At 31.1% G+C, this 18,263-nt stretch overlaps 2 protein-coding genes across 2 annotated transcripts in view; both read right to left on the bottom strand.

Moving 5' to 3' along the window:
• Positions 1-1,157: 1,157 nt before the first annotated feature.
• On the bottom strand, positions 1,158-7,291 carry LOC108749825 (putative odorant receptor 85d). The gene is made up of 9 exons (XM_018488802.1): positions 7,218-7,291; positions 7,023-7,113; positions 6,130-6,266; positions 5,929-6,061; positions 5,809-5,849; positions 2,048-2,135; positions 1,505-1,641; positions 1,296-1,428; positions 1,158-1,208 (listed from the first exon to the last, which is right to left on the bottom strand). The coding sequence occupies exons 2-9, from the start codon at positions 7,062-7,064 to the stop codon at positions 1,158-1,160; spliced, it is 762 nt and encodes a 253-aa protein (XP_018344304.1). The 5' UTR covers positions 7,065-7,113; positions 7,218-7,291.
• A 4,012-nt stretch (positions 7,292-11,303) lies between these two features.
• LOC108749824 overlaps positions 11,304-18,263 on the bottom strand; it is an 8,065-nt gene continuing 1,105 nt past the window's right edge. Inside the window, exons 6-11 of the mRNA XM_018488801.1 lie at positions 13,912-14,029; positions 13,581-13,842; positions 13,371-13,493; positions 12,128-12,218; positions 11,582-11,718; positions 11,304-11,508 (exon numbers count right to left, since the gene is read on the bottom strand). Coding sequence (XP_018344303.1) covers positions 11,304-11,508; positions 11,582-11,718; positions 12,128-12,218; positions 13,371-13,493; positions 13,581-13,842; positions 13,912-14,029 — 936 coding nt within the window. The remainder of the gene's footprint in view (positions 11,509-11,581; positions 11,719-12,127; positions 12,219-13,370; positions 13,494-13,580; positions 13,843-13,911; positions 14,030-18,263) is intronic.

Below are 18,263 nucleotides of genomic sequence, written 5' to 3'. Positions count from 1 at the left end.
TAAAATAGAAATCTACTTACTAAGAAGTTTCTTTTAAATTATTTTTCTTATATAAAAATTAAAAATCTATTAATACAAAATTATATTCTGTGTTTCATACCTGAAATTGTGTAGATTACATAAATTACAGCTAACTTCAGAAATAGTGGCATCAGTTTGTGATGCCAAAAAGATTAACATTAAAATCTGTGCACATACATGGTCTGACAATAAAATTCGTAGACTGTAGATATATCTCTTGATAATACTAAAACTTGTTATCTCGCATGATAATTTCCCCTTTAGTAGAACAAGAAATGAATACATTTCAATACTTAAAATAAATATTATGGTTTCTTACCAATTTTTCTATTTTCCATTCCTGTTTATTTCTTCTATATTATTATAAGACTAAGGTGTGAGAATATGGAAGAGGCTGACAAATATTAATTAGATGAGGGAGGGAGAGGTGAGATGCATATTCTGTGCAAAAGGTAGGGATAATATAGAGCATTATGTAAGAGAATGTGAGGAATTGAGAGTGAGGTGCAATAAATTAGGTGAAGAGAAAAGAAAAATTATAGACAAGTTATGGGGTAAGGAGCTGGATGATATTAAGAATAAGGTCATAAAGAAGGATAAGGAGAAAATACTAAGAATGAGAAGAGACAAGAAAGAAAACACTTTAAGTCTAAAAGAGATACGCATAGGTAGATACGCAGATCCGTGACGCAAAGAAATATAAAAGCTATAGGGAGAGGCTGAATAGAAAGAGGAATAAAGACTGAAAAATAAATTAAAGACTGTAAAATAAAACTGTGATGTATAAGTAGTGAAAAATTACTAGTTAAGATAGGACAGAGCAATTTATATTTGTGTAATCCAGATAGAGGAGAAATAAGTGGATAGTAAGCTAAGGTAATAAATAGTAAAATAGTGAAATAATAAAATAATAAAGAACGCGTAAAAAAATAATAGCTCGTGTAAGGAATGGATGGATAAGAAAGGCTAAGAGAAAATTGTAAACCAAGTCCCCTTTTTGGCAAAACATTATATGCTGAAGAGAAATAGATTCTATTCTAATAAATATTTAAGTATAACTTTTTTCACTGCACAATTTCTATTATTATAATATAATTGTAATTGCATACTATCCAAAATTATATATTGATCAATGATCATTGGAAGGAGGCAAGCACGGTAAAATTCGACATCGAAGACTGCATAACCTTTAAAATAAAGGCCTACATGTATATTCTTAAGAGAGACTTCAAAGAAACAAGAAACAACATATAAGTTGCCTAAATAATATTTACCGTGGTGAAGCTCTTCAAAGAGAAGACATAAATCTTGCCGGCGCTCAAAATACAGGGTTCCATGCTCCTTCGCATCACGTGCAGAAGTAGCCTTTGTGTTTCCGCAGGTATTTCATACCAGAAGGAATTATATCTGGGACAACTTTATATCTCAGTCGTCAGCAAATTTTCGGTTTCACGGGATTTTAAGGGATTACATAAAGTCTTACATTTTATCGCTTAATTGCAAGCTGTGGTCAAGCAATCTCTGACCTTGCAGACTGTAGAGGAACGTGTGCAATATATGAACAAAGATAAACGTTAGGTGCCTCAACATTTTATGAATTTCGTCATACTGTAACGCAACCTTGAATATGACAAGCACGATATTTTAAGTTCTTGATTTAGTATATACACTTTGTAAGGATTTTATTTTATAGTATATAGCAAGTGATTTCCAATAATAACCGAATCTTTACGACGTTTTGTTTTTTTAAACAATTTCAGAAATGACCAAAAAATAATTTTTTAATTTTTCACCCCAAAACCTGTGACATGCTAGACTGCTAGAATATTTTTAAATACAGTTTCATAATCTAAGAGAAAACCCTATTAGAATTACATGTCAAGAAATATGGAAAAAGATTAAAAATGTTACGCGCTATTGTTAATCATCATATAACCGCGAGTAATGCAATACAAACGACAAGTAACATCGTATGAAATATGCAGGTACTAAGTTGAATTGCAACAATAAATAGATAGATACGTACTTGTAGTAGAGTAATGCTCAACGCTACAACTATCAGCATTTGTATTGCTAGAGCAGTGCAAAACGTGTCTTCAAGAATCTCTGCGAATCTGTCCAACGGAAACAAATTTTGTACTTACATTTCAGCACTTACATTAGTATAATTCCTAGTTTCGTTTTCATTTATATGTACAACACACGATCTACCTAATATAAGATTGTGCACTTACCGTAAAGCTCGCCAGTGTGCTTGAATTGAGATAGCGATTTTCCGAGGATAGATCTTCCTATCATCCGAACGATTATTCGCATCGTTACGATCATTATACGATAAAGTCTCAAGACGAAATCTGTGAACATTTCAGCCGCAAGTTGCGCTCTCCCGATCAGTCGTGATAGAAACAACGTAAAAAAAAGTATATATAATTTTTCTTACCCAGCCACAGCAAAGAGACTGCAAACATGCTCAGTGTATATAAAAAATGTGCAATCGTGCGCGACTGACACCGTAAGAGCTAAAGTCCCGCCCGTAACTATATGAAACATAATGTAGAAATAATATTTTTCTTTATCCACGAAATAATGGACTTCAAGAGGCATACTTATAGATCGGGATTCATTGAGGGGTAACACAATGTCCAGTAATTTGGTTGGATTAGAGCACGAATAAAAATATACTGCAACAAAACGAAATAATCGTCTGCCATTTGTTAAAATAAAAATAATACAGAAGTATTTGTCTCCTTACTGGAATATGTCAAAGTAATCAATTTTGCGTTCGCAGCATATTTTTTCATAATTTCGTATTCCTCCGCGCTATACAACTTTTTCCAATCGTCACACAGATGATCAGTAAGAGTTCTGATCTACAATAAAAATGCCCTTGTTGAATTATTGAATAATCCGACGATCGTAGAAGATCGCGATCGCGAAAGATAATAAAAATTTGAATAATTGTCGAACAAATATTTAATATAAATTTCGACAGACATACTTTGTTACTGTTAAATTGGAATGTGTATAGTTTCACCATCAACATAAACATCAATATAAGCATCGGTATAATCAGTTCAATACATCGTGCGTTTCCGTCGCAATGGAAAATTTGGGCCACCTAGAAGTATACTTATTCAAACTCACTTTAGATGATTTATAATGCAGTACCGCGGGATAAAATTTTCTATTTTTAATTTCGTGTCATATGTCGTGTATTTTGATACGTGTGCATTTTAAAATACATTCTTTATACAATGATTTCGCAAAATGGTAAAAAGAATCTATCTTGAATTTTGTCGAATTATATATCGTCTATAAAGCGAGCTTAACATATATATATATATATTTAGATATATATGCGCTGTGTATTTTAATTAATTTTTTTACGCAACCTATTGACCTTCAGATTTAAGTTTAGTATAGTGACTAGTAAAAATGTTATGAATAACCTGTGGAATAGTCAGCGATAAAACGATAAAAGTTACCGAGCTCATTCGAAAAAGCCTCACTCGTTTTTCCTGGTAAGGCCACAGGCCGCAGAATAACAACAACTTTTTTGTAATACTGTAGTAATCTTTCCATACGAATGCCATAATTTTCAATGTTTTATCTTCAGCAACACTCAATCGACTAAACTTCTCGTCTTGTCTTCGTTATGAGAAACGAATTAATATTTTAGCAGGTATAATATAGCAAAGTACTACGTACGATAGAAACCTTTGATAGCAATTTTGCGTGTCATGTCTAATAAAATGTGAACGTGAAAGGAAACTTATCAACGGACAGGTCAATTCTTTTCCGTATTGAACATATCGATCGGAATGTTCAAGGAAATAAGATATTCGTCTGACAAGATGCTTTTACGTGTTGCTAGACATAAATTGTATATCTGTTATATACATGTAATTGCTTATACTGTAATGTTCTACGTTCAGTATCGCTACGATCAGTAATACGTAAGTTCTACTTTTTAAATGTTTTATATATAAATACAGAAGTACTGTACAAAATTGTGTTCCGTTACTAATACTTGAAATTGTTTCAATTAGTGATATATGTAAATTACAACACTAACTCCGCAAATAGTGGCATCAGTTTGTGAAGTTCTGGAAAGATTGAAAAAAATCGATGTATGTATACATAGTCTGACAATAAAGTTCCCGGTCTGTGTCAATGAAAAAGGACAGACCTCTCCGCGAATATTACATTATTTTCACGTCAATTTTTATTGGAACTGACAAGACTGTAGTCTCACAATTTAAGGCATCTGTAAATCTAATTGCGATAATATCTTTGTTTGAATTAATCTCTCAATCTAATTGCGATAACATCTTGATTTGAATTATTGACTTCATCGAATTTAATGATGCTTCTTAAAAGTATGATAAAAAGTAAACATTTTCAAGACGACGAGAACATTTAGAGAAACTAATGTTTTAAATAACATTCAAACTACGGACATTAAGAGAAGTTTTAAAGTGTTATATCAAACATTAGACATTTTATTAATCAATATATAAAATAGTATCAAAATTAAAAATTTATATTAATTTCTTGATTGTATAATATGCGTAGCAAATATAACTGAATAGAAGGTATACCAAGTCAAAAATTGAACGAGCCAAAATTAAAACAACCAATATGATTAACTTTATTATCACTGTTCAACTAAAATATAATAAACTAAAATATAATAATTATAGAATGTTTTGAATTATGCGTCAGTTTAAATTATTTTCTTATAGAGTTAATAATCAATTTATGCTCGAAAGGGACTAAATAAAGAACTAAGTGAAGGTAAAAGAATTTCAGATAAATGAAAAAATATAGATGTTTAACATCTTTGATCAATATTTAAGGCATCTTTTCAGCAACATTAAATATTCAAGATACAAATAACAACAGTCAATTTATGTATAATTTTGAAGAATTAACAATAAACAAAGGAATTAGGAGTGTTTAATTTATTAGGAGAATTAAAAAACATATGGTATTATTTTTTTCAACAAGTGCCACCGGGAAATATCGTTAGATGCACAAACAAAGAGCTACTAAACGAATAATAGCATAAAGTATGACATCAAAATTGCAAAATTTTCAAATAAGAGCATTTTGTTTCGTAAAAGAAATACTAAAATGATAAACACACAAGAATTCTGGGCGCATTAACGTGATAAAGCTTCCCAGGCAGTATATAAACATAGATCTCGTCGGTACTTAAAAAACTCGGTTGTACTCTTCAAGAGTTGTCACTCTTCATCATCACTATCACGATTAGTTCCTGTGACGATTAGTCTCGTATGACATGCTAGCCAATAACGTATAATTTTGGCTTAACATTAACTCGAATTTTTCCAATTAAGGATTTAAATCTACTTATTTTTGCAACTCATAATAACGACATTATTATGTATTATATACTTTAGATGCAAATATAATCCAGTTTATAATTAAAAAATAATTACCTGCCTAATATTCTTCCTTCTTAATATTTTTCTTTTAAAATCGAACAAAAAAATGAACATATTTTTTAAAATAAATACCATTTCTTACCCATTTCCCCATTTTCATTTTTGGTTATATCTTCTTATAATTTTTAACTTCCGTAGAAAAATGAGATTAAAAATATATTTAATAACGGTGTTTTAACAGTGTGTAACGTAATTCTATCATAATTAATATGTATAATGTAAATATTATTTCTACTGCACGATCTCCATTACTATAATATAATTGTGGTTGTACAGATACTATCCAAATTACATATTGACCGTTCATCATTGGAAGGATGCAAGTACGGTAAAATACGACACCGAAGACTGCATAACCTTTAAAATAAATGCCAGTATTCTTAGAAGAGACTTCAAAGGAACATATAGTAACATAAACTTCGTAAATAACATTTACCGTGGAGAAGCTCTTCAGAGAGAAGATATAAAGCTTGCCGGCGGTCAAAAAACAGGGTTGCATGCTCCTTCGCATCACGAACAGAAGCAGCCTTCGTAATTCCGCAGGTATTTCATACCAGGACGAATTGTATCTACAACAATTTCAAATCTCAGCCAACAAATTGTCGATTCCACCGATTTTAAATGATTAAAATCTTACACGTTATCGTTTAATTGCAAGCTATGGTCAATCAATCTCTGTCCTTGTACACTGAAGCAGAACGTGTGTGCTACCTGAGCAAAGATAAACCCCAGATATTTCACCGTTTCATGCATTTCGCCATACAGTAATGCAACCTTAAACACGACAAATATTTTATTCTCTTGATTTAATATACAACAAGAATTTTGTTTTACAGTCAATAGCAAGTGATTTTCGATAACGACGAAATTTTAACACGTTTCGTTTTTTTTTCTTTTTAGACAACTTTAGGAAAGAACAATAGTTTTTAAAAAATAAAATTATAAAAGAAAGTAATTACGAGTCAATGCTAGTTGATAATTGCTAACGATTAATCTATCTTTAATTCAATTGATATAAACATTTAATATACAAACGTTACGACCTTTATCAGATCATCCTCACTGTAAAACATAAAACTTACACAATTAAAAATAAAAATAAATTTGAAAGAGTCGTAATATCGGTTACATAATAGTTAATTATTTAAATATAACGCGTTAATGAAGTCATTAATTATCTATAGTTCATATTCTATATTTCGGGGGAAGGATTGATTATGTAGCACGAGGTCGCATGATTAAAATTGAACAAATAAATAATTTTTTTATTTTTCGCCCGATTTTGTTCGAAACTCTGTGATATGTTAGAGATTTTTAAATACAATTTCGTATTTAAAGGATATTCGCATATACCAGAAAAGCCTATCAGAATTATATATCAAGAAATATGAAAAAAATTTAAAAATGTTGCACAGTTAATCAGATATGCAGTTAATCATATAACCGCGAGTAATGCAACACAAATGACAAATAACATCGCAATATGCAGATACCAAGTTGAATTCCGACAACAAATAGGTAGATACGTACTTGTAACAGAGTAATGCTCAATGTTATAGTAACTATCACCATTTGTATTGCGAAAGAAATACAAAAGATGTCTTCAAGGATCTCCGCGAATCTGTCCAATGGAATCAAATTTTACTTAATTCGATATTTCCTGCCTCTTTCTGTTTCTTTAAATGTATAATTCATATTCTATTTAATACAATATTATGTACTCACCGTAAAGCTCGCCAGTGTGCTTGAATTGAGATAGCGATTTTCCGATTGTAGATTTTCCGATCATCTAGACGATTATTCGCATCGTTACGGTCATTAAGCGATAAAGATTCAAGATGAAATCTGTAAACATTTAAGCAGTAGTTCTGCTCTCTGGATCAGTCACGATAGAATTAACGTAAAAAAAATTAGTTTTTCTTACCCAGTCAGAGCAAAGAGACTGCAGACATGTTCAATATAAATAAAAAAAGTGCAATCGAGGCCGACTGTCATCATAACACATATAAACCCGCATCCAATGATATGAAACAAAATGTAGAAATAATATTTTTCTTCGTCCACAAAATAATAAGCCTGGTAGGGAATATTTACAGGCCGGGATTCGTTGAGGGGTAACACGATGTTCAACAATTTTGGCATGAAGGAAAACAATGTATATCCCTGACAGACACAAAGACACAGAACTGCAACAAAATAAAATAATCATTCATCATTCGTTAAAATAAAAAGAAAACAGAGCGATCTATCCTTACTGAAATATGTCATACTAATCAATTTTGCGTTCGTGGCATACTTTTTCATAATTTCATATTCTTCCACGCTATTAAACATCTCCCAATCGTCATATATGTGGTCAGTAAGACTTTTGATCTAAAAATATCTTAAATGAATGTTGAATTATATCTGACAGTTCAACGATTCGAAGACGATCGTGATCGCAAAGGATAACAAAACTTTGAATTTCCAAATATTTAATATAAATTTCGGTAATGGTATACTTTGCTACTGTTAAATTGCCATGTGGATAGTTTCACCAGAAATGTAATCATCAACAAAAACATCGGTATAGTCAGTTTAATACATCGCGCGTTTCCATCACAAAGAAAAAATTGGGCCACCTGGAAGTATTCTTATTAAACTTTTTACTTTAAACGATTTATGGTGTAGTTTCGCGGATAAAATCTGATAAAATTCTATTTTTAATTGTATATGCCGCCCATTTTGATACGCGTGAATTTTAATATAAATTTTGTATTCATTTCGTTAATACTAAAAATAATAAAAAAAATCTATCCTTAATTTTGTCAATTAATATATTGTCTATAGTAAAGTGAGCAAAACAGATATAGATACGTTACGTATATACTGCATACTTTAATTAATTTTTTTTATGCAACTTGTTTATCATCAGATTTATATTTAGTAATGAATTGATGAATGAAAAATTTGATGATGAACCTGCGGAGCAATCTGCGAAAAAATGATCAGAGTCAACGAATGCACTCGAAAAAGCCTCGTTCGTTTTTTCTGATAAGGCCACAGACCGCAAAGTAGCAACAATCTTTTTGTAATACTACAGTAATCTTCCCATATGGATGCCATAATTTTCAAAGTAACGTTCTACCTTTAGCAACACGCAATTGACTAAACTTTTTGTCTCGTCTTTGGTATGAGGAACGAATTAATATTTTAGCAGGTGTAATAGAGAAAAATACTATGTACGATGGAAATCCCTGACAGCAATTTTGCGTGTCACGCTTGATAAAAGGTGAACGTGAAAGGTAACTTATCAACTGGGGGATGGGGTAACTTTCTTCCGCGCAGAACGTATCGATCGGAATGTCCAAGGAAATAAGAATTCCTCTGACAAGATATGTTTACGTGTGTACTTAGTTGCCAGATATAAATATTGTTTCTATCATATGTAGTTGCCTATACATTGTTAGTCAACGTTCAATAACCGCTACGAAACGAGTGTCGGAGATAAGTAGAGGAAAGCTCTAGTGGAGAAGGCTCTATTATGAGATACCAAGTTCATTTTGGATAAATGCTAGAAGTCTATGGGCAGAATTTAAAAAGATAGGTCATTTTGAAAAAAATTCAATAAACTTTAAGGTAATGTTATATTAAATTATATTTAATTAAAGTTAAAAAATTGTGCTCCTAATATGAGATGCCCCGAGACATCGATAATAAAACGCAAAGGTCACAGCCAGTGTTCGCGCAAAATGAGCATGCGATGCATTGTACTCGGGACTCGTCCTCGGATAGTTGGAACCAAGCATCACAGAAACAGACACTCGATGTTCATTCCGATTTTGTTCTTTTTATTACTGTACAATAACATTTATATTTTAGCAACAATTTTCACTATGACATAGGAACGTAGGTTGTTTCAAAAAAATACTCTGGGTATATCTCATATTATGATTTCCACGCCTTACGGTTTTACGATCATCAAATCTAACTTCTGTAATTAAGCAATTCAACATATCCCGTATTCTTTTATTAATACGATTTATTATTACTCTATCACTACATGAAGAATGTATTGCAAAATATTTATTTATTAAATAATAAACAAAGTTTAAAGATTCATCTTAATAAAACTTAAAGACATCCAAATTCTAAAATCTTATTTCTTACAACGACTACAGGCATGATCTAATAATGAATTTCCCACTAAATCATTTTTAATTCAAGAACAATAAATTCATGGTGGATCCAAAACATTCATGGTGGTGTCTAATACTTTTGGCCAAGACTGTTTATACGAAATATTAAATGTTAAAGATACACATAACAACAGTCATTTTATGGATAATTTTGATAAAAAATTAATGATAAACAATGGGATTAGGAGTGTTTAATTGTATTAGAATTAAAGACATATGGTATTATTTTTCTCGACGAGTGCCACCGGGCATAATATCATCAGATGCATAAACAAAGAGCTACTAAACGAATGAGAGCACCGTAAAGTATCATCGAAATTCGCAAAATCTTCAAAATAAGAGCATTATGTATCGTAAAAAAAATACTATGACAAGCACACGATAATTCTGCGCGTATTAACGTGGTAAAATTTCCCAAACAATACGAAGTCGATTAAAAGTAGACTATAAGTTGATCGAATGTCGACTAATAGTCGACTAATACTTGACGAATGTCTCAAAAAAATCGACTAAAAGTCGACATTCCAAGTCAACTGTCGACATAGAATTACTCTACGTCAACTAGGAACAGTCGATTTTAAGTCGACCTTTAACAATCAACTATATGCCGATTGGAAAAAAGTCGACTACATATAAGTCAATAAACAATCACTCGTGTTGTTTGGGTTTCCAGGCAATACCTAAATATAGATCTCGCCGGTGTTTAAAAAACTCGGTTGTACATTTTTTATCATCACCATGACAATTAGTTTCTGTGATCTCGTATGACATGCTAGCTAATAACGCATGATTTTGGCTTAACATTAAATGGAATTTTATCAATTAAGGATTTAAAACTACTTATTTTTGCAACTCACACTAATGACATTATTATGTACTTTAGATGTAAATATAATCCAGTCTATAACTAAAACATAATTACCTGCCTAATATTTTCCTTCTTAATATTTTTATTTTAAAATCGAACGAAAAATGAACATATTTCAACACTTAAAATAAAAAAATCATTACTTATCCATTTCTCTGTTTTCATTTTTGCTTATATCTTCTTATAATTCGTAACTTCCATGAAAAAAATGAGATTAAAAATATATTTAATAACGGTATTTTTTATCAGTGTATTACGTAATTTTTTCATAATTCAAGATTCGAATCTACGATTCGAATCTCGTTTTTGTTTTTGCAAATCGCGCTATCGACATTACTATATATATATATATAATATGAAAATATAATCTAGTCCATTATTAAAAATCTGTTACCTTACCAATATCTTCCTATTTAATATTTTTCCTTTAAAATCGAATAAAAAATAAACATATTTCAACATTTTAAACAAATACCACGTAATATGTTTCTTACCCATTTCTCTATTTTCCATTTTTGCTTATTCCTTCTTATAATTTGTAACTTCCATGAAAAAACGAGATTAGAAATATATATAACAACGCTATTTTAACAGTGTAGATAACTCGTTCATAATTAATAAGTATAATGTAAATATTATTTCCACTGCACAGTCTCTACTATAACATAATTTTGGTTGCACAGATACTATCCAAATTATATATTCACTATTAATCATTAAAAAGACGCAAGGACGGTAAAATACGACACCGAAGACTGCATAACCTTAAAAATAAGAGCCGATATTAAGAAAGTCTTCAAAGAAACAAGAGACAACAGTAAAGTAAATAATCTTTACCGTGGTGAAGCTCTTCAAAGAGAAGACATAAATCTTGCCAGCGCTCAAAAAACAAGGTTCCATGCTCCTTCGCATAACGTGCAGAAGCAGCTTTTGTGATTCCACGGGTATTTTATACCAGGACGAATTGTATCTGGAACAACATTGTATCTCAGTCATCAGCAAATTTGCAATTTCACTAAATTTAAATGATTATAAAATCTTACATTTTGTCGCGCAATTGCATGCTGTGATTGATCAATCTCTGACCTTGCAGACTGAAGCAAAACATGTGTAGTACTTGACCAAAGATATACATTAGGTACTTCAACATTTCGTTAATGTCGCCATATTGTAACGCAACCTTAAACGCAAAAAAATATGATATTTAAATCTCTTGCTTTAGTATACACATTGTACAATAAGGATTTTGTTTCGTGGCATGGTGGCAGGTGACATCTGATAATACTCGAATTTTTATGGCGTTTTATTGTTTTAAACAATTTCGAAAATGGTAAAAAAAAAAAACAATTTTTTAATCTTTCAATTCAGTTTTTCTCGAAAACCTAACATGCTACAGAGTATTTTTAATTACAGATTCGTAATCTACGGAAAGAAACCTACCAGAATTACCTGCCACATGTCAAGATTCATGAAAAATGCACAGCTAGTGCCGTTAATTATACAATCACGAGTAATGCAACACAAACGACAAGTAGTATCACAAAAAATATGCAAATACCAGTTTGAATTGCAATAATAAATAGACATACTTGTAGTAGACTAATGCTCAATGTTACAACATATATCAGCATATGTACTGCGAAAGCAGTGCAAAAGAAGTCTTCAAGAATCTCCGCGAATCTGTCCAATGCAAACAAATTTTGTAGTACTTATATTAATGGTATGAGAATATAAGGTACTTCATTGCGCATAATAACCGGAAGACTAAATTAGGACAATTAATCAAATATTTGTCCTAAATCAGAACAACCAATAATCCTTATCCTAAATTTGGGACAACGCTTTGATTGGTTAAAGAGCATAGCCACAATGTTGAAAACTACTGTGCATTGTTGGGAATAAAATACCTTATATTCTGGTACCATGCTTACATCGATTTAATTTTTTGTTTTTCTGTCTTTAAATGTGTTCACGTTCTATTTAATATTGTGTAGGGGAAAGTAGGTGAATTGTGCGCACCCAAGGGAAATTTATTGTCCTGGAATGGTTTTCCAGATTTAAAGCGATATAAGTATAGAAATAGAAACTATAAACATTCTTCTATTACGTATTCTCATATCGAACAGATTTTCATTCAATAAAGTTGTATTTGACCAAAAGGAAAAGCGAAAAAATTTCTCGCGCCTCGGGTAATTGCGCTAAACGAAAGTCGTAAGAAATGAATGAATTGTGAAATGATGACAAAGAAATCAGTAAATATATTTGTTATATTGCAATATAAATATATGTCAAATATATTTTAAATATATATTATATATATTAAGAAAAAATACAAAACTAATATAATAATAATACACATAGACTTTGGCAAAATAAAATGGCAAAATAAAATAATAGAATCAAGAAGATACGAAAAATTTGTGCTAGTGATATACTATATGGAAGATGGGTAATTGTGCGCATTTCAAAACGCTTGCGCACAGTTGCCTGACTCGGTATGAAATATGATTATTTCAACAAACTTAATAAATAACAGAAAAGATACACATAATAACGTACTTTAATAACATATGCAACTTTAAACAGACGAATTAAAAATACGGACTTACCACCTTATTTTCTGAATTAAATAACAAGAAAAGATATGATTTGAAGACATTTTTGTATTTCTCTGGCTAGCAAATGTATTTACGTCGTATCTTTTGTAGTTATATTATAAGAGGACAACCTTCTAAAGTTTTACACACAGTGATGTCTTCATCTATTGGAAAAGTATCAAACCAGGATGCGCACGATTACCCGCGCACAATACCCTTACTTTCCCCTACTCACCGTAAAGCTCGCCAGTGTGCATGAACGGAGATCGCGATTTTCTGATTGTAGATCTTTCGATCATCCGGACGATTATTCGCCGTAATGTTAAGATTATTACGTGATAAAGTCTCAAGACGAAATCTATAAACAGTTTTAAGTGACAATTCGATCAGTCGTGATTCAAACAACGTAAAAAAAAAAAAGAAAAAAACTACTAGTTTTTCTTACCCGATCACAGCAAAGAGACTGCAGACATGCTCAATGTAAATAAAAAGCACACAATCGTGCGCGAGTAAAGCCAATAGAGCTATAGTCAAACACGTAGTAATATGAAACATAATGTAGAAGTAATATTTTTCTTCGTCCACGAAATAATAGGCACTATAAGGCATAATTATAGGCCGGGATTCGTTTAGAGGTGACACGATGTTCAGTAATGTAGGCATGAGGGAAATTAATAGAAACATACATAAGCACAATAAAATATGTACTGCAACGAAATGGAATAATCGTCCGTAATTTGTTAAAATAAGAATAATAAAGAGCGATTTATCCTTACAGAAATATGCCAAAGTAATCAATTTTGCGTTCGTGGCATACTTTTTCATAATTTCATATTCCTCCGCGCTATTCAGCTTGTTCCAATCGTCATACAGTTGATCAGTAAGACTTTTGATCTAAAAATGCTCTTGATGAATTTTATCGGACAATCTGACAATCGTAGAAGATCGCGATTATATAAGGGATAATAAAAAGTTGAATAATTATCTTTCGATCAAATATAAATTTCGGTATTGACGTACTTTACTACTATTAAACTGGCACGTATATAGTTTCATCAGACATATAACCAATAACATAAACACCGGTATGATCAGTTGAATACATCTAGTGTTTTTATTGCAATAAAAAATTTGGGCCACCTAGAAGTATACTTATTAAAACTTTCTTTAAACGATTTGTAATGCAGTTTCTCAAGGTAAAATTCTATTTTTAATTTTTTATATTCTGATACGCATGTATTTCATTGTACATCTTTTGTATATTATTCATGAGAAAGAATTTTATTCTGAATTACGAGTATATATCGTCTATAGGGCGAGCTTGGGTGAACTTCCGAAAACCTGAAAACTCCGGTTTTCTTGTCAATTGATGTGCAACTTATTTTGATTACGAATATGATCATGAAAATTATCGACAAGGTCATTTTCAAAGTCAAAGTCAAATCTGGAAAAACCGATTTTTTGGACATTTTTTTTACATTTGACATTAAAAATGATCTTATCAATCATTTTCATAGTCATATTCGTAATCAGCGCACCGAAATATAGTTGTATACCAATCGATAAGAAAATCAGAACTTTCAGGAAGGCTTTTTGGAAGTTCACCCTCGAGCTTAATAGATACGTGTACAATGCGTATATATTAATTAATTTTTTTATGCATTCTATTGAATCTATGCATCAGAAAACTAGTATGGCAAACACACACACACACACACACACACACACACACATATATATATATACAGAGTAGAAATTTTTTATGAGAAACTTGTCCGAAACCTGTGGAACAATCAACGAAACGATGATCAGAGTCACCGAGCTCGCTCGGAAAAGTCTCGTTCGTTTCTCCTGATAAGGCCACTGGCCGCAGAGTAACAATATCCTTTTCGTAATGCTGTAGTAATCATTCCACATGAATGCCATAATTTTCAAGCAACGTTTTACCTTTGGCACACAATCGACTAAACTTCTCGTCTTGTCTTCGTTACGAGGAGTGAATTAATATTTTAACAGGTGTAATAGAGAAAAGTATTACGTACGATGGAAACCTTCGATAGCAATTTTACGTGTCATGTCTAAAAGGTGAATGTGAAATAAATAAAAAGTGAATGTGAAAGGAAACTTATCAACGGGCAATTTTTTTCCGCACTGGATCATAGACATATCGATCGGAATATTCAAAGAAATAAGAATTCCTCTGACAAGATGTGTTTACGTGTACTTAGTTGCCAGATATATATATGTTGTATTTGTTATATATAGTTACCTATAGGTTGTACGAGTACCTCCGTATATCGTTTTGTCTTGTACGTCATATCGTTTATGTTCAAAGTAACTATGACGTTTCTTTATTTCTAATCTTTTTTAGTTCTGACACCTTCCAACTGCAAACTTTTGATATACTCTGGGCATTCTTAGGATATTTCTTGAAGAACTGTGTGATAAAAGGATTTGAATATGGCAGAATATCTTAAAATATTAATTGATATTAATCTACTGATATCTGTGATGTGAATACTACTTCATCAATATGAGACAATTTAAGATATCCTCACGATAAAGTGTGCTGTATAGGGTAAGTTCTATCTACTTTAAAATTTTTTTTATAAAAATATTAATACTGTACAAAATTGTATTCCGTTATTAATACTTGAAATTGTTTCAAGTTATATGTATATGTATAAATTATAACTTTGCAAATAGTGGTATCAGTTTGTAACTCTAAAAAGATTGACGATAAAATCGATGTAGGTATACGTAGTCTGACAATAAAGTTCCTGGACTAAGGCAACAAAGAAACACAAATCTATCCGAATATTATGTTATATTTTATCTTTCAAAGTAATCCTGCATGACGTCAGTACACTTGATTGTCGCGTCGCTTGAGATTTTCTCCGGTTTTAAGGTCAATGCATCTAATTTACCCGGAGATCGGAGATCAGATTGTGCGGTTAAGGATATTCGCTGGGAGGGGAATTGGATAATTGCTCGGAAGGACGATTTTGAACCCGGTGCCAAAAAGGTTACGGAGTTTATAGGCGAATCTGCGGAAATCGGCCTTTTGGATGTCTTTATAATTAGGAAACGCGAGGTTGATTTCCAACCGTTTGAGGGAATATGTATTTGCGCGGGGTGAGTCTTGCGGGTTTTTTTGGTCTAGGAACTGCGCTAATTTTTGGAAATAGGGGAAAGGATCGTGATTAGAAATGAGAGCTGTTTTAATTTGAAACCTCAATCTCTTTTCTTGCTGTCTTCGTCCGCTTTTAGTTAGCATGGAGGTAACGCAAAGAAATTAATGATTCGAAGGAGTGTCGTAAGACGGGGGCCACGCTATTGGCAGCGACAGTCGTAACAGCTTCTCGGATACTCACATATATATATATATATATAGTTTAATAAAACGCAGAGCAGAAATTCAGGTTTCAGCCGATTTAGTTTAGTTTTCTCGTTTAATGAATAAGACAAAAACAAAGGAAAGAAAAAAACAATGAGTAGGTTACTTGAGCGCGAGGATGGTTCTCGCCTTGATTATGTCGGACAAGTACTATTTTTGCTCTTTTACGCGCTCGTTCTTTCTCTCTCATCGTTCCTGCTTTTGGCAGGTCCTTTTATATTTTGGAAATGAATGTGGGAGTGTCCCTTAAGGACCAATCAATGCTCCTCAAGGTTTGGTAGAACCTATACTCGCGCTTATTTCCTTAAGGTAAGGCAGCAAGGCTCCGCGTAAGCCCTACTCCCAGCTCTACAAGTTTAATCTTAAGATAATAGTTGAGAGTTTTAATAATTTATAATAAAAGTTCGATTTTACTCAACTAACATCCTTATGCAAGGTGAAGTAATGATATATTTTAAATTGGTTTTAATTTTATAGAGAAAAAGAAAAAGGGAAAGAAAAAAAAGAAAAATAAAAATATTCATCCTCGCATTCTCGGAAAGTCTTAATATATACTATTATTTAATATATAATACTACTTAATATATAATACTACTTAATTATTAGGCGTATATGTTATTGTTTAGTTATTATTTTAGAAAAAAGAACCTTCAAAAGAAAAGGAAAGATTGTAGAATAGATATTCTTTATCTATGTGACGCGTGAGCTATCTGTTGGTTTGAATGTTTAAATAAAGAAACTAAATATGCCCTGCTCTAAAAAGGAAAAGAATTTTACAATACATATAAATTTTATATATATATAATATACATAAAAGAATTTTACAATATGTAAAAGATAAGTTTCGAAATAAAGATAAAATAGAGACAAAATATCAAAACTAAGACGAAATACTAAACTAGAGATAAGATAAAGATAAGGTATAAGTCGTATATTTATAATAAGGAAAGAGAGAATTTTATCGGGATGTAACATGTTTATATTTTCGATATAAAAAGTAAAATTTTTTTAATTCCGTAGTTGAAATGTGTTTAGATCACTAGTCACATTTTTCTAAATATTCTTGAAATTAATGTTTAATTTTCATGATGATTTTGAGCTTTGGAAACAGCATAAAATCCGAAAAAGCCAGTTCTCTCTCGGCAGTTAAAATAAGTAGCTAATCTCAATAACCTCTTTCTTAATCAATTGCACGACAAGAAAAGGATTGTTAAGATTAGCCACTTATTTTCTTATTAAATTTGGCTTTTTCAGATTTAATGAAGCATGATAAAAAATAAACATTTTCAAGATGACGAAAACATTTAGAGAAACTAATGTTTTTAAATAATTCCAATCACAGATTTTAAAAAAGTTTTATATCAAAGATATTGATTTCTCATAAAGGATTACTTTGAAAAATAAGATATAATAATTTGTTATCTGAGAGTCTTTTTTATTGCTGCAGTTTGAGATTTACAATCTTGTTAAAAAATATTAGATATTTTATTAACAGTATTTATAGGTTTGGCTAAAAAATCGATTTATGGTATCTGTTGAAAATTATTCTTTTTTATAAAAAATCCTTATAATGACGATAACTAATATAGATAATAATGCAGGATAAAAAAATCCAAATAAGTGAAAAAAATACAATATATGTGCCTAATATTTTTGATTGTATATATGATCTTTCTTTACACATATTCGAGATACACTTAACAGTTAGCTAACTTTAAGTATATATATATA

Source organism: Trachymyrmex septentrionalis, unplaced genomic scaffold, assembly GCF_001594115.1.
Source record: "Trachymyrmex septentrionalis isolate Tsep2-gDNA-1 unplaced genomic scaffold, Tsep1.0 scaffold32, whole genome shotgun sequence".
Classification (NCBI taxonomy): Eukaryota; Metazoa; Arthropoda; class Insecta; order Hymenoptera; family Formicidae; genus Trachymyrmex; species Trachymyrmex septentrionalis.
This window is presented reverse-complemented; position numbering and strand designations above follow the sequence as displayed.

Excerpts from the sequence above, each read along its gene's own strand:
- LOC108749825 (XM_018488802.1), bottom strand. The coding sequence starts at position 7,064 with ATGGTGATAGTTACTATAACATTGAGCATTACTCTGTTACAA. Across the intron at positions 2,136-5,808 it reads TATTTTACCGTACTTGCATC|ATTCGCAGAGATTCTTGAAG; the intron begins CTTCCAATGATG and ends TCCGTTGGACAG. Across the intron at positions 1,209-1,295 it reads CTTTGAAGAGCTTCACCACG|GTTATGCAGTCTTCGATGTC; the intron begins GTAAATATTATT and ends TTTATTTTAAAG.